This window comes from Histomonas meleagridis, assembly GCF_020186115.1.
Source record: "Histomonas meleagridis strain 2922-C6/04-10x chromosome Unknown scaffold_61, whole genome shotgun sequence".
Lineage (NCBI taxonomy): Eukaryota > Parabasalia > Tritrichomonadida > Dientamoebidae > Histomonas > Histomonas meleagridis.
Window position 1 is genome coordinate 1,489,852 of NW_027150931.1, and position 13,014 is coordinate 1,502,865.

The 13,014-nt window shown below is 29.8% G+C and overlaps 3 protein-coding genes across 3 annotated transcripts; 1 reads left to right on the forward strand and 2 right to left on the reverse strand.

Annotated features, from left to right (window-relative positions):
* Nucleotides 1–4,347: 4,347 nt before the first annotated feature.
* Nucleotides 4,348–6,993, reverse strand: GO595_010504 (uncharacterized protein; the record flags this gene model as incomplete). The annotated part of the gene is made up of 1 exon (XM_067913190.1): nt 4,348–6,993. One exon carries the CDS (start codon nt 6,991–6,993, stop codon nt 4,348–4,350), a length of 2,646 nt encoding a protein of 881 aa, XP_067769242.1.
* Nucleotides 6,994–9,228: 2,235 nt separating this feature from the next.
* On the reverse strand, nt 9,229–9,825 carry GO595_010505 (EF hand family protein; the record flags this gene model as incomplete). The annotated part of the gene is made up of 1 exon (XM_067913192.1): nt 9,229–9,825. One exon carries the CDS (start codon nt 9,823–9,825, stop codon nt 9,229–9,231), a length of 597 nt encoding a protein of 198 aa, XP_067769243.1.
* A 782-nt stretch (nt 9,826–10,607) lies between these two features.
* GO595_010506 (tetratricopeptide repeat protein) lies at nt 10,608–12,362 on the forward strand (the record flags this gene model as incomplete). The annotated part of the gene is made up of 1 exon (XM_067913193.1): nt 10,608–12,362. One exon carries the CDS (start codon nt 10,608–10,610, stop codon nt 12,360–12,362), a length of 1,755 nt encoding a protein of 584 aa, XP_067769244.1.
* Between the last annotated feature and the right edge of the window lie 652 nt (nt 12,363–13,014).

Here is a 13,014-nt window from a genome sequence, read left to right on the forward strand (position 1 = left end):
ATTCCAAATATTTTTTAAGGTTTAATAAAAAGTTTTAAAATAGTTTCAATGTATTTTTTACTTTACTAATGATTGCATCTTGGAAAGGTTATGATGATATTGTAAAATTATTTCTTGAAAAAGATATTAATGTTAATATTCAAGATGTTTTTTTGATTTTTAAGAAATTCATTTAAATATTTCGAAATTTAAATATATTATTTGGAATTTTAATAAATATTTTGAAACAGCACTTATGAAAGCAGCTGAAAAAGGTCATATTGAAGTGGTTAAATTGCTTCTTGCACGAAAAGATATTGATATTAATGAAAAAGATGTATATTTATATGTTTTTATGTTTCTTTATATTATTGTTCTTTGGAATATAATTATATAAATTCAAACAGCTCTTATGAATGCATCAGAAAATGGGCAGATCGAAGTTGTAAAATTACTACTAGAAAAAGAAAATCTTGATATTAATGCAAAAGATCTATGTTTGTTTTATTTGAAATCGATTTAAATGATTTAATATTACAATTTAAAATTTGGAATTTAATCAAAGTATTTAACTCGGCATTACTTTGGGCATTTATTAAAAAACATTTTGAAATAGGTAAATTACTTCTTACTCAAAAAGGAATTGATATAACACCAAAAGATTATGTTAATTCTGATAATTTTATAAAGTATGAAAATATTATTTGGAATTTAAATATTTCATTTCAAACTGTTTTAATAATTGCTGCTCAGAATGGGTTAGTAGATATTGTTAAAATTATTCTTGAGAAAGAAAACATTAAAGTAAATGCAAAAGATGTTTATTGCTTTTATTAAATGATTATTTTAAAATTAAGCAATTTCTTTATGACATTTAAAATATATTTAAAATATTTGAAACTGCACTATTTAAAGCATCAGTTAATGGAAATGTTGAAATTGTTAAATTATTACTTGAACAAAAAGGAATTAAAGTAAATAAAGAAAATATTTTATCATATTATTTCATGTTACTTTCAAAAAATCGAAATTTAAAATAAAAATTTGGAATTTCTAATAAATATTTTGGGCACCATTGATGAAAGCATCTCTCAACGGCCACTTTGAAATTGTTAAATTACTTCTCATGCAAAAAGGCATTAATTTCAATGCAAAAACTATAAAATTAATTTGTTTAATGTTTATTTAAATTATTTAACATCCAAAAATTTGATTTGGAATTTTAATATATTATATAAAACAGCAATTATGTGTGCATCTAAATATGGACATACAGAAATAGTAAAATTACTTCTTGAACAAAAAGGAATTGAAATTAATCCAAAAAGAATTTCTTTGTTTTAATTAATATATTAATAAATGATTCAATATTTCATATTAATATTTGGAATATATTCAAATGATAATGTACAGCTTTAATGATTGCAGCGAAATATGGAAAAACTGATGTAATTAAATTATTGCTTAAACAAGAAGGAGTTGATATTAATAACAAAAGAATTTGTTTAAATGTTTTAATAAATATTTTATTGAATTAACGTTTAATATAAATATTTGGAATTTAATGTGAAAATTTGATACAGCACTTATGATTGCTGCAAAATATGGGAATACAGAAATAGTGAAATTGCTTCTTGAACAAAAAGGAATTGATATTAATGTTAAAAATATTATTTGGTTTCAAACAAAGTGTGATAATATAATTTAATTTTTATTTAAATTATTTGGTATTTATTTGTTTCTTTTCAAACAGCACTTGTTTTGGCATCAGAAAATAATCGCAATGAAATTGTAAAATGTATTAATGAGTTCAATAATGATAACAAGTAAAATATTTCATTCAAAAGAATTTCTATAGAAATAATAAAGAATCAAAAATTTATAAACAATCAATAATTAATATAAAAAAATATATATAGTCAAATCCGAAAGTGCTTGTTTAAATATGTTAAAAACTTTTAATTATTTGATTGGGAAAAATTTATTTCATCCGAGCACAACTCTTTGTCAAAAGTGTCAATTCAAAAAAAAATTCAAAAAATTGTCTCCGGGCAGGATCGAACTGCCGTCAAGAGCGTGTTAAACTCCTATTCTAACCATTAGACTACGGAGACTTCCGTCAAGAAAAACTATAATGATAATTTCACAAAATAATTTTATATCACTTTCTTATAAAAACTGAAATTAATTTTCTAACATGTTAAATGTTATTTGGTATGAAAAAGTATTACAAATATTTATAAATCAGTAAATGATTAAATAATTTCTGAAGAAAATTTGGTTTTATAAAAATTTAATTTATAAAAGAATAAACAGTATTTATAATTATTTGCTTTGGAAATCATCGTCTGAAACGTGTATGTCTTCTGATGATCTTAATTTCCATTCTTTTCTTTGTGGTTTATAAGTTTGATATATGTAATCTGTTCTTGTTTTTCTTGATATATTTTGTTGTGGCGCAGGCCTTGTTCGAGCACTTATATATTCATTTATTATTCCTCTAAGTTCGTGTACATGTTCTGTGAGGGTATTAATTTCTTCTTGGAGAACACGATTTTCTTCTTTTAAATCTGATTTGTCGAAGTAAAATATTGAACGACGACCAGAATCTTTCATTTCTGGTATAACAGAAGTGCGTTTTTTAGTAAATGTTTGAGCAGATTTGTTTGTTTGATTTTTTTTCTTTGCTGTTTGCTGAAATTTGGTCGAATTAACGTTTACAGTTGTATCTCTATTTATTGGTTTTTGATAGATTTGTGCGCCTGATGTGTAATTAAGGGTAATAGAAAAACTGATCTGCCCAAATAAAACTTGATGTTGATTCTTCAAAGCTACACGATATTGTTTCTTAAGATATGTGTTTGGGCTTTGTATAGATTTGATGAATAGTTTCTTTATAGAAATTGATCCACTAATACGATCAACATTATTTTTAGAGTAACATGGTTTGATATAGATATAAAGTGGACATTCTTCTAGAACTTCAACATATGGCATTTTCAAATTCATTCTTTTTCCAGTAGAAATTTGAAAATCACCTGTTTGATTTGAAAATTTAACTATTTCAATTTGAGGAAGTGAAAAAACACTAAAACTTATTAAAGTTTGGCGAGCAACATGATTTGCTAATTTAATTGTGTCGAAAAATATTTGGAAAACAAATTCAGCCCTCTCCATACTAAAAGTACGTTAAAAGATTTTAGAAAAATTTTATTAAGATTTAGAACGAAATTTAAAGAAATAAAGAAACAGAATAGTAACCAAAATCACTATTACAATTAAAATTAAAATAAGGATTTTCCATTTTTGCCAAAACATTAAGCCTCTTGCTTTAATTGATTCTCGATGAAAAGTTTTTGCTGATTCTCTTAAATTATCTGCTTTAGCAGCCATTACTTCAAGTTGCTCTCCTCGTTGTAATGCAAGTTTCAGGTTCTGCGTTGTTTGATCTTGTGCTATTTGTATGTTTTCTTTAGCTTGTGCAAGTTTTTGTGCTCTTTCAGAATTATATGTTACAAATAAAGATTGAATTACTGTTGAGAAACTTTGTGTTTTTGCTGACTTTGAATAACAATTATTCCCAAATTTTTGACGCCATTTATTTCTTAAATCACCAAGAAAATTTGTTCGTAATGAACTTATTGCTTTCTTATCTGTTAAACAAAGAAATGTTGTGTTATCTTTGTCTGTAAGTGTTTGAAAAATATAATTTCCTTGTTCCGATATTGCATTAGGCATTGATGGATCTAAGTTTTTAAGAATTTTAGCTGCAATTTTTCGAAAATTTCCTTCCATAGTGGTATATTCTGTAAGGATTGTTGTGTCATGAGCAACAAGTCCATAGATAAATAAATTTGTCATATGATTGTTGTAATCTAATTCTATATTTTTTGGAAAACCATTTAAAGTTACTAAAATAACCTTTTCATGGATTTCCTTTTAAAAACCATATGATGTAATAAATTTTAAAATAACTTTAAGCATTGGTAATATTTTAAGTCCAATATAAAGTTATGTTCATAATAATAATTAACAAATATATCTCCTTCATTTCTGATAAATATAAGTCTTGTTACTAGTATTTTAGTAGTGTTTTATAATTCTTCACATATATTAAAATAAGTATTTTAATAACAACAAAATAAAAATTATAACCATAAATAACATTCATAAATTCTTATTTCTATCGATTATTTAAAGAATGATTCACAAAATGAAGCAATTAAATCTTCTTCAAATCAAAGCAAATCAACAAACACTGTAAATCAATACAAAATGTTTATTACTTATCATCACAAATGTTTATTTGTAATTCGAATCATTTATAATAATTGTACAATTTCCTAATTTCGAGTTTTCCTTTACTAATTATAATGATGGCTCTGAGTCTGCTTTCTTATTCTTCCTAAGCACTATAATAATGGAAACAGCAATAACTATAGCTACAACAACCACAGCTATAACAATTCCCGCAACTGCACCTGGACTTAACCCACTGCCATCATCTCCGTCACCATCATCTCCGCTATATTCGTCACTTTCGTTCATACTACTTTGATCTGGTCCTTGTTCACCAGTACTTCCGCCTGTTTGTTGTGTGCTTCCACCTGTATACTGTGTGCTCCCTGATGCGGCTTCTTCATAGCTATCACTTGCCTTGAAGCTGATGACTGCTGCTCTGTACCTTTGGTACTTTGGAAGTCCTTCGATCTTCAGAGTCACTTTTCCGTTACCAGCGTCACATGACATGTCATTTGACACAAATAAACAATTCAATTGTTGAGTTGTATTCACATTGAGAACTAAAGTTCGCTTGAAGTCATCGCCGCTGTAAGTGCCACTATTAGCTATTAAAGCAGCAACATAACAATTAACGAAACCATCTACGGCCTTGTCTTCTTTTTCGCAGAACATACTCATCGCATTTAGTTCTTCTTCATCAGTTAATTCAGGATTTTGTTCATCAGCAGGTAATTCCATTGTAACCATACCACGCTGGTTTGCATAATATACAGTGTCATTCAAAAGAGTCCTAAATATTGGAGTCCATCTTTCATATTGAGGTTTCGCTGTATTTATGTCGTCAATTGATTCCAAGGTAAAGAAACTTTCACTAGAAGCATCATGAGAGAAATATGAAGGAGCACAACCGAATGAAATCAAAAGTGAAAAGTATTCTTCCATATATCTTAACGCATATTTTCGATCTGTATTTTCAATCTGACTCATAGGACGAGAGCCTAGTACGTATCGTTGTTTCCAGAAGTTTTCGCGGAAGTATGAAGTGTATTCTACATGATGTGAATCGCCAACAATTTCAACTTCGTGACCACTGCATGCATGGAACTGTGTAAACTGTGGTGGCTCGTAGTTAGTGTTTGTCATGAAACCTCGTGGCGTATCTGATAAATGATCTTTATAAAGTGTGAAATAATGAACGATATTTGGTACATATGAATGACCATTATCTGAGTCTACTAAATAATACGGAATAATGTCTGCTTTTGCTGGCGTGTGTGTATCTGTTGCATAGTCGATTCGGAATCCTGAGGAAAATGAATCAACCGCAATTCCATGATATTCAGTTTCATGTTTTTTATAGGTTGAAATGGTTTTGTTGAGGTCACTTGTTAAGTATTCATAAGCTTTGCCTGTGTAACTAACATATCCAACTGATCCGACATTCCATCCTGCATTTTCTTCACGAGCATTAAGTTGGCCATAAGGGTATTGATTACCGTTTTCTAATAATGCTTCACATGCCAAATGTTCTTCATTTGAAGTATCAGCTGCACAAGATTCGAGATCTTGAATATAAGTTTCTGGAGTATAAGGAATTGTAACATGAATCAACGAAGGCTCAATATATAAATATGTGGATAAATATGGCTTAACTTCATCATATGCTGGTCCCCATAAAAATTGAACACCAAAGATGTCACGATCTTCAGTACTATCGGGGAAGATGGAAACTAGATCGGGGAAGGCAGCCCACAGACCTTGTCCGCCAGGCTGCTCATTATATATCTCGGGGAACGTGAGGTGCCATTTTTCAAGCGCATCAAGCCAGCTCGTTGACGGTTTTTCGAGGATGATGTAGGGCATGTCAAAACCGTTTCTATCGATTACTTCGATGTACATGCTGAAGCAAAGTAACTGAGAATCCATATCAGTACTGTCATAAGATGTTTCGACTTCCCATAAATGAACAAAGTCGCGCGCGAAAATATCAATTCCAATAATGTGTGTGGAGTTAGCTAGAATTGGAACTTGATGAACGTTTTTGGATGTGCTAATGTAGTTAAAGTTGGGGCTTGAAAAGGTATCAGGGAATGGATGTGGGTTTGTAAGCTTTAATGTGTATAAGTGAAGCTTAGGATCTTGTGAATTGTAAGGAACATGGCCTTTGACACGTTTGACATTTGGCTTGATCGTCTCTGTGGTGGTTTCAATTTCTTTGGACTCTACAATCGTATTGAAAAGCTCAATGACTGGAAGAGTAAAAACAGCATCTCTGTCATCATCTGCATCGTTTTCTAAATAAATACAATAATCAACACTTATATTTGGGCATGGTTGACTGAGCTCATACACCGTGGACGTTCCGATATTAGAATTAGCACCGTATTGGTAGATAACACGAGGTTGAATATTTCTTGTTCTTGTCATATCGACATAACATTGTGCACCAGTATTCTTATTAGAACTGTGAGCATTGCAAACAGTTCGAGCATATGCGTATTTCTTATTATTAGGGATATCCTCACTTGTAATTGTTGCGCAAAATTTATAGCAATCGCTTGTACTTGTTCCAGGACTTACAGTGACTACTTGACCAGAGGAGTCAATTGTTCCACCAGATCCCTGGTCTTCCCATTTATCAAAATTTGGGAATGAAATAGTATAAACATCTTCACTTAGTTCAGAAGCATAGGAAAGATAGGAAGATTTTTGGCTTTCATCAGATAAAATATGATTTAAATAGATAAGAAACAGAGAAAGCAAAAAATTCATGCCTCCAAAGTTCTGGTTTGCTACACAAAAAGATTGAATGGGCGAACGATTATTTTCTGAGGCAAGTATTTAATTTGCACGGCTATTGATAGGTGAAGTGCAACTGTAGCGAACTTTTTTATAAATTACACTGCCCGAAAAAACCGCTCAAACACAACCGGTATTTCAGAAAAATTAATTTGTAAAGTATTAGATTTGTGTCCTTGTAGGTAAATATTTATACTTTTTCATTGACAAAATATTCACGAAAAATTTTTATTCAGAAAATTCTGATATCATTTCGATGACGAAAGCAACATAACGATGATTAATTGCCTATTCATTTTTTAAATATTTAAATTTATAGATCTTTAGAAGAAAAATTGATATGAAATAGAAGTTAATTCAAATAAAAAATCGAAAACAATCCAAATAGTGATATTGGAAGGCTTTAAGTCACATTGCTATATATAAAATATGATCTCAAGTTATCTATCAAGCAACGACAAATGTTGAATCATGAATCAAAAAAGTCTCAATAATTGATCTTGATTTAATTATAAATCAAACAGATTTTCCCTCTCTGAGTACTGTCAATTATAGTATATTCGTCTTGTTATTCCAGGGAAGAAAATCGAGTTTTCCCATTCCGCTCGATATCAAAGGTTTGTTTTGATAACAAAGTGATTCTTCCTAACAGTACCAAATAGTTAAAGGTGCTGCAGTACTAAAGATATAGTGGATGATTCTGCCTTCCTCAATGTGATAAAAGTCAATGTTATTTGTTTGTGTGCTAATATATTGTAATTTTACTATTTATATGAATACCAATTAGATAATTATCAGGATTAGACCATGGTCTAATATTTTAATTTTCGATGTTTTTGTATTTTATTCATGTACTAAGTTAAAATCATTTACCATTTCTCATACGGTACCACCAGATAGTTTGTTAGTAAAAATATGAAATCAATCGGATATAATGCATTTTATAGATGTACACAACTCAGATGTTTTTATTTTTATGGAGATGCAGAACCTACAATTGACGAAAATACTTTTAGTGATACAATTAAATCGAAATTATGCTATTGGATACTTATCAAAGTAACACATTCGGAAGTTTTAACTTAATTATTGAAGCAGCCTAAGGGAGTTATACAATGTTTACACCTGTAGAATCATATCCATTCACAAGATCAAACATATTTACTAAATCAAATCCATTCACAAGATCAAATACATTGACTGGATCGAATTCATTCACTGATTCAAATTCATTCACTCAAAGTAATACATTTACAAATCCGAATACATTTATAAATGATAATACAAATGAATTCTATACAACGTTATCACATTCATTAACATTAGAATTATCTTCATCACATATCCAAACTATTATTAGTTATTCAATTTTAACGAACACATATATTGTAACAATTTTATCATAATCAATTACATATCTATTTACTGAATTCATTTATTATAATTATACCATTTATCAATATTCAACTTATGTATATTATTATTCAGATTTTTATACAATTATTCAACAAAATGAACAAAATTACAATGGAAATCAATCGAATAATAACATTCTCATTATTATTATTGTTTGGGTTGTAGTTGTTGTTATTTTAATTATTTTATTTGTTGTAATTTTTATCGTTCGTTCTCATAATGAAAACAAAAATGAAAATGCAATAAGTGTAGAAGCAAATGAAAATAATAGTATTGATACATTCACAGCTACACAAATATCAAATGTTGATGAAGATCCATTTGCAGAGGATTTCAAAGAAGAACATTTTATTAATATATAAATAAATATCTAAATATTCAGTTTATTTTTTTTAATTGAAGAAAAACAAAATTTTTCGTATCTTTTCTTATTTTTGTTTTGAAATGAATTTGCAATTTCATTTTAAAACCCAAGAATCATCTAAGATAAAATAATGTTGCATAATAATTAAATTTATGATTGTTTACCTTTAAGTTATTTTAATATTTTTGGTCAATAGTGAGGCACTCGTTTTAAGGATTTTTTATTTTGTCAATCAATAATAAGGAAATCATTTAATGGATTTTGAGATACTTCTATTCCGAAAATGAGTTTGAAATAAAAATATATACCAAATTCATCTTATTATAAGGCATTTAATGAAATTTGAATTACGTAAAAGACAAATAAATAAAAATGACTTTATGTTATTTTGAAATTTGAAATTCAAATATTTAAAAATTTTCATTTATTTAAAGTTTCCAGGCATTTTTCATCATTGTAGCAAAGTACTCATCACTATCAATTGATGGTGATATTTCACGATAATAATCAATGAATTCATCACGTGAAATCTTTCCATCGCCATCATCATCGTATGAACGAAGCATATGGGTAAATATTGCGTTTGCAGTTGTCTTGCCCATTTTAACAAGTTCACTGGTCTTTGGATTATGAACAGCCTCCAAATCAGATATTTCAACAAGACCAGATCCATCAACATCAAGCTTATCAAATGCTTTGTTAATCCATTTGATACGTTCTTCACTTAATGGAGGAGCAATTTGGTAAAGAAATTCATCATAACTGATTTTTCCATCACCATTTTTATCAAAAAGACGTATCAGCTCATTAAGTTCGGTCTTGTTAACAATAACACCTATTTCACTTAAAAGTTTTGGAAGTTCATTATGAAGATCAATAAAGCCATCAGTATTATCATCAGCAATTCTGAAAAGACGGCCAATTCCTTTGATACCAACAGCACCACGTTCAACAACCCTTTGGCGGATTCGGTTCATAAGAACATCAAGGTCGAGATATTTGCGTTGCGGAGAATTTGAATTCATTGGCAAAGTGAATTGAATCATAACGTATTCGATTGAAAAATTGTGAAATTTATGGCGCCATTTTTATATCAATTTCAAATGTTATCATCTTTTTGTTATAAACGAACGTTTAAATTTTAACTTGCTCAAACAAATAAGTTGGCAACTTATTGCATGCAACATTATAATTAATTCAAGTAGATTTAAAGAAGCTAAAGCAAGCCAATTAAATTACACGAGAAAGTAATTTGTTCCTTACATGAACAACCATTTTTAGATGCATCTATATTGTATTATTTCGTAGTATGATTTCTTCAAATTGCGAAATGGTTCCTTTGATCAACCTAAAAACAATTTCTTTGATAAAAGAAAGCGAACCTTTTCTTTATGATATTTCACAAGATTTAGTCTGTACATCGTAAAATTTGGTTTTTAAAAATTCTTTCCTTGAGATTAGCAATTTAGAGCATAAGACCCTTATTTACCAGAATTCATTTCAAAAAATATTCAACATTAAATCGAAGTTCAATCTAATCAGAATTTTTTATAAAACGATTTTAATTAAATTTGTTTCAAATTTAAACTTGAGCCACATAGCTTTTGTTTTAAATGTATTTAATAACATGAATTATTTTGTATTTAAAAATGAGTACAAACAGATTTTTCATAATCAAACATTTGTATTGAACAATTCACAAAAGGAATCGAAAAACTTATTGTTGGCAACAGATGAAGGAAATTCTTTTGCTTGTGTGCAAATAAAATTATGTTTTCTCAATCAAAAAGTTAATTACTAAACGGCCATGTATCCGTTAAGAATCTTACTTTTTTACTACTTTACACCAATTTTCAGAGCAATTTTCAATGCCGACTGCGTGATTTGTTCATATTCAATTTTTTATGAAAAGGCTTTAATGGAATTACCTGAAGGAGAAAATATTCAAGGTCTCTTTGGTGGTTTTGACCCAAATAGAAGATATGCAGGTGATGATGATTATAAGCAATTTAATCTTCCACATTTCATATATTCTGAAAGAATGTTTTTATCAATGCATGGACCTGTCACCAAAGAAGAAGAGCGCGCATTCACCATTGCCAATAAAGCCACAACTGCTTTAAGTACTGGTCAAAATCAGTTGGCAGAAAAAATGGCATTTCATGCATTATCTCTTGATCCAAGCTGTGTTGATGCATGGCGCATTTTATGCAGCACACTAAATGCTAATTGTGATGGAGACACAGTTATCTGCGCAATTCGCGAAACAATAAATTTTGCCAGGACAATGTACCAAAATGTATTTGAAGAAGATGGCATGTTTTATAGCATTAGTTATTCACGTCCATATATGCGTCTTCTTATGGATATTGCAAGCATCGCATTTCAAAGTGAACAATTAGATGTTAGCACATATGCATATGAAGAGATTATCCGCCTCAATCACAGAGACAACATGGGAGCTCGCAGTCAACTGTTATCATGTTATTTGAAATTAATTGGTCGAAGAAATCGTTATCCAAATACAAAACCTGTTCGTACGATCGAACATGCCAAAGCACTTATCAACTGCAAATTTGATGAAGACGGCATTTTTGAAGATGATAATCTTGTTGTTCGATGGGCTAATATTATTTTTGCATATTCTGAAAAAAGCCCTGAATGGAAGAAACTTGCTCAAGAAGAGAACAAGAAGAACAATATCACTTTCAAAGTTGTTTTTGGTGAACTTGAACTTAGTAAAATTGCGCCTGGTAATCCAGAATTTCCAGATGGTTTTCAATGTGGCAACAAGAACGATGATGTTCGCCAACATGGTCATTATTTAGTAGAAGCACTTCGTGATTGGCCAGATTTTGTTGTTGATTTACGTAAACTCATTCGAGGTAATGCCAACAAAAAATTCATCAAAGATACCCAAGAAAATGCCCCTAATCCTAACTGGGAGCTCTCCAAAGAGTTCAAAACCAAGATGACACTCCTTGCGAACGAGTTCCTTCAAAACGGCAGAGATCTTCTGACAAACCGTAATTATTTGGAATCTTTACGTAAGTTCACTTTTGCGAAGCGCGGTTTTGCCGAGGCAGCCCAACCGTCGCGCCGATGGTATTTACATGCGCCTTTTGCGATTGTATCAAACCGTGCCACTGCAGCAACGCAATTAAAAATGTGGAACCTTGCAAGAATTGACTCAAGGTACACATTGTTATTAAAGCCTGATCATCCACGAACTTATTTACGATTACCAAAACTTGCTGAAGCATTTGGAGCTAAACAACTTAAAGAAGAGTTTAATATTATTGCATTAGATGCAAAAGAATTCGTGAATGAACCGAATAAGAAACCAATTGAAGAATGGAAATCTTTGGCTAAAACTGTAATCGGATTATTATCAATTAAAGCATTGGCATACACTGCTAAAAACCAGCTGACAAACGAAATTAGAGAGCAATTGATCGAATTCGGAATTCAGGATATGTATATAAGTGTAAACGTTGGAAGCGATGTGCATAAGAGACTTCCCTGGCTAAATGAAAGTGATATGGAACCAGAAATTAAATGAACAAATTGACTTTATTTTTAAGGAATCTGTTAAAATTTAGAATTTGATATTTATCATTTAAGTTAAATTAAGCTTTGTGATTAAAATGCATTATATACTAATTTGCATGCAATAATATTAAATGTTTTGGGAAGATTTGAATCGAATATTTTCACTGTGTCTTGAACCGATGCCAGAAATTTTCTTCGGTTAAACCTAATACAATACTTTCAAGTTCAACCAGTTTTGGGATAGCTAGGATTAAATGTTTGGAATTTTTATAATTTGGCTTTTCATCGCAGTCATCAGTCATTTTCTACTGCAACTACAGAATTTTTGATTTTTATGCGATGTTCATGATATTTATTAAAATTTTATATGAATCATTTTTTTTTGATGAAGAAATTTAAGAGTGCATCCATAAATGATTCATGAATAACAAAATCGCCTTTAAGAATTCCTTAGAGATTTATATATTCTTGGTAAAAAGTTTATATCTAAAGGAATTTACAATTGTGTTCCTCGAACTTCATCTCGAGATTTACGTTTTCGTTTTCTGTAGTTTATTTTAAAATTGGAAGTCCAAGAAAGAGAAAGCCAATTTTTTTGCAAAATTGTATTATGTGGCGAATTTGGTGTAGGAAAGAAAAGCTTTCTTATGCGCCTTGACAAA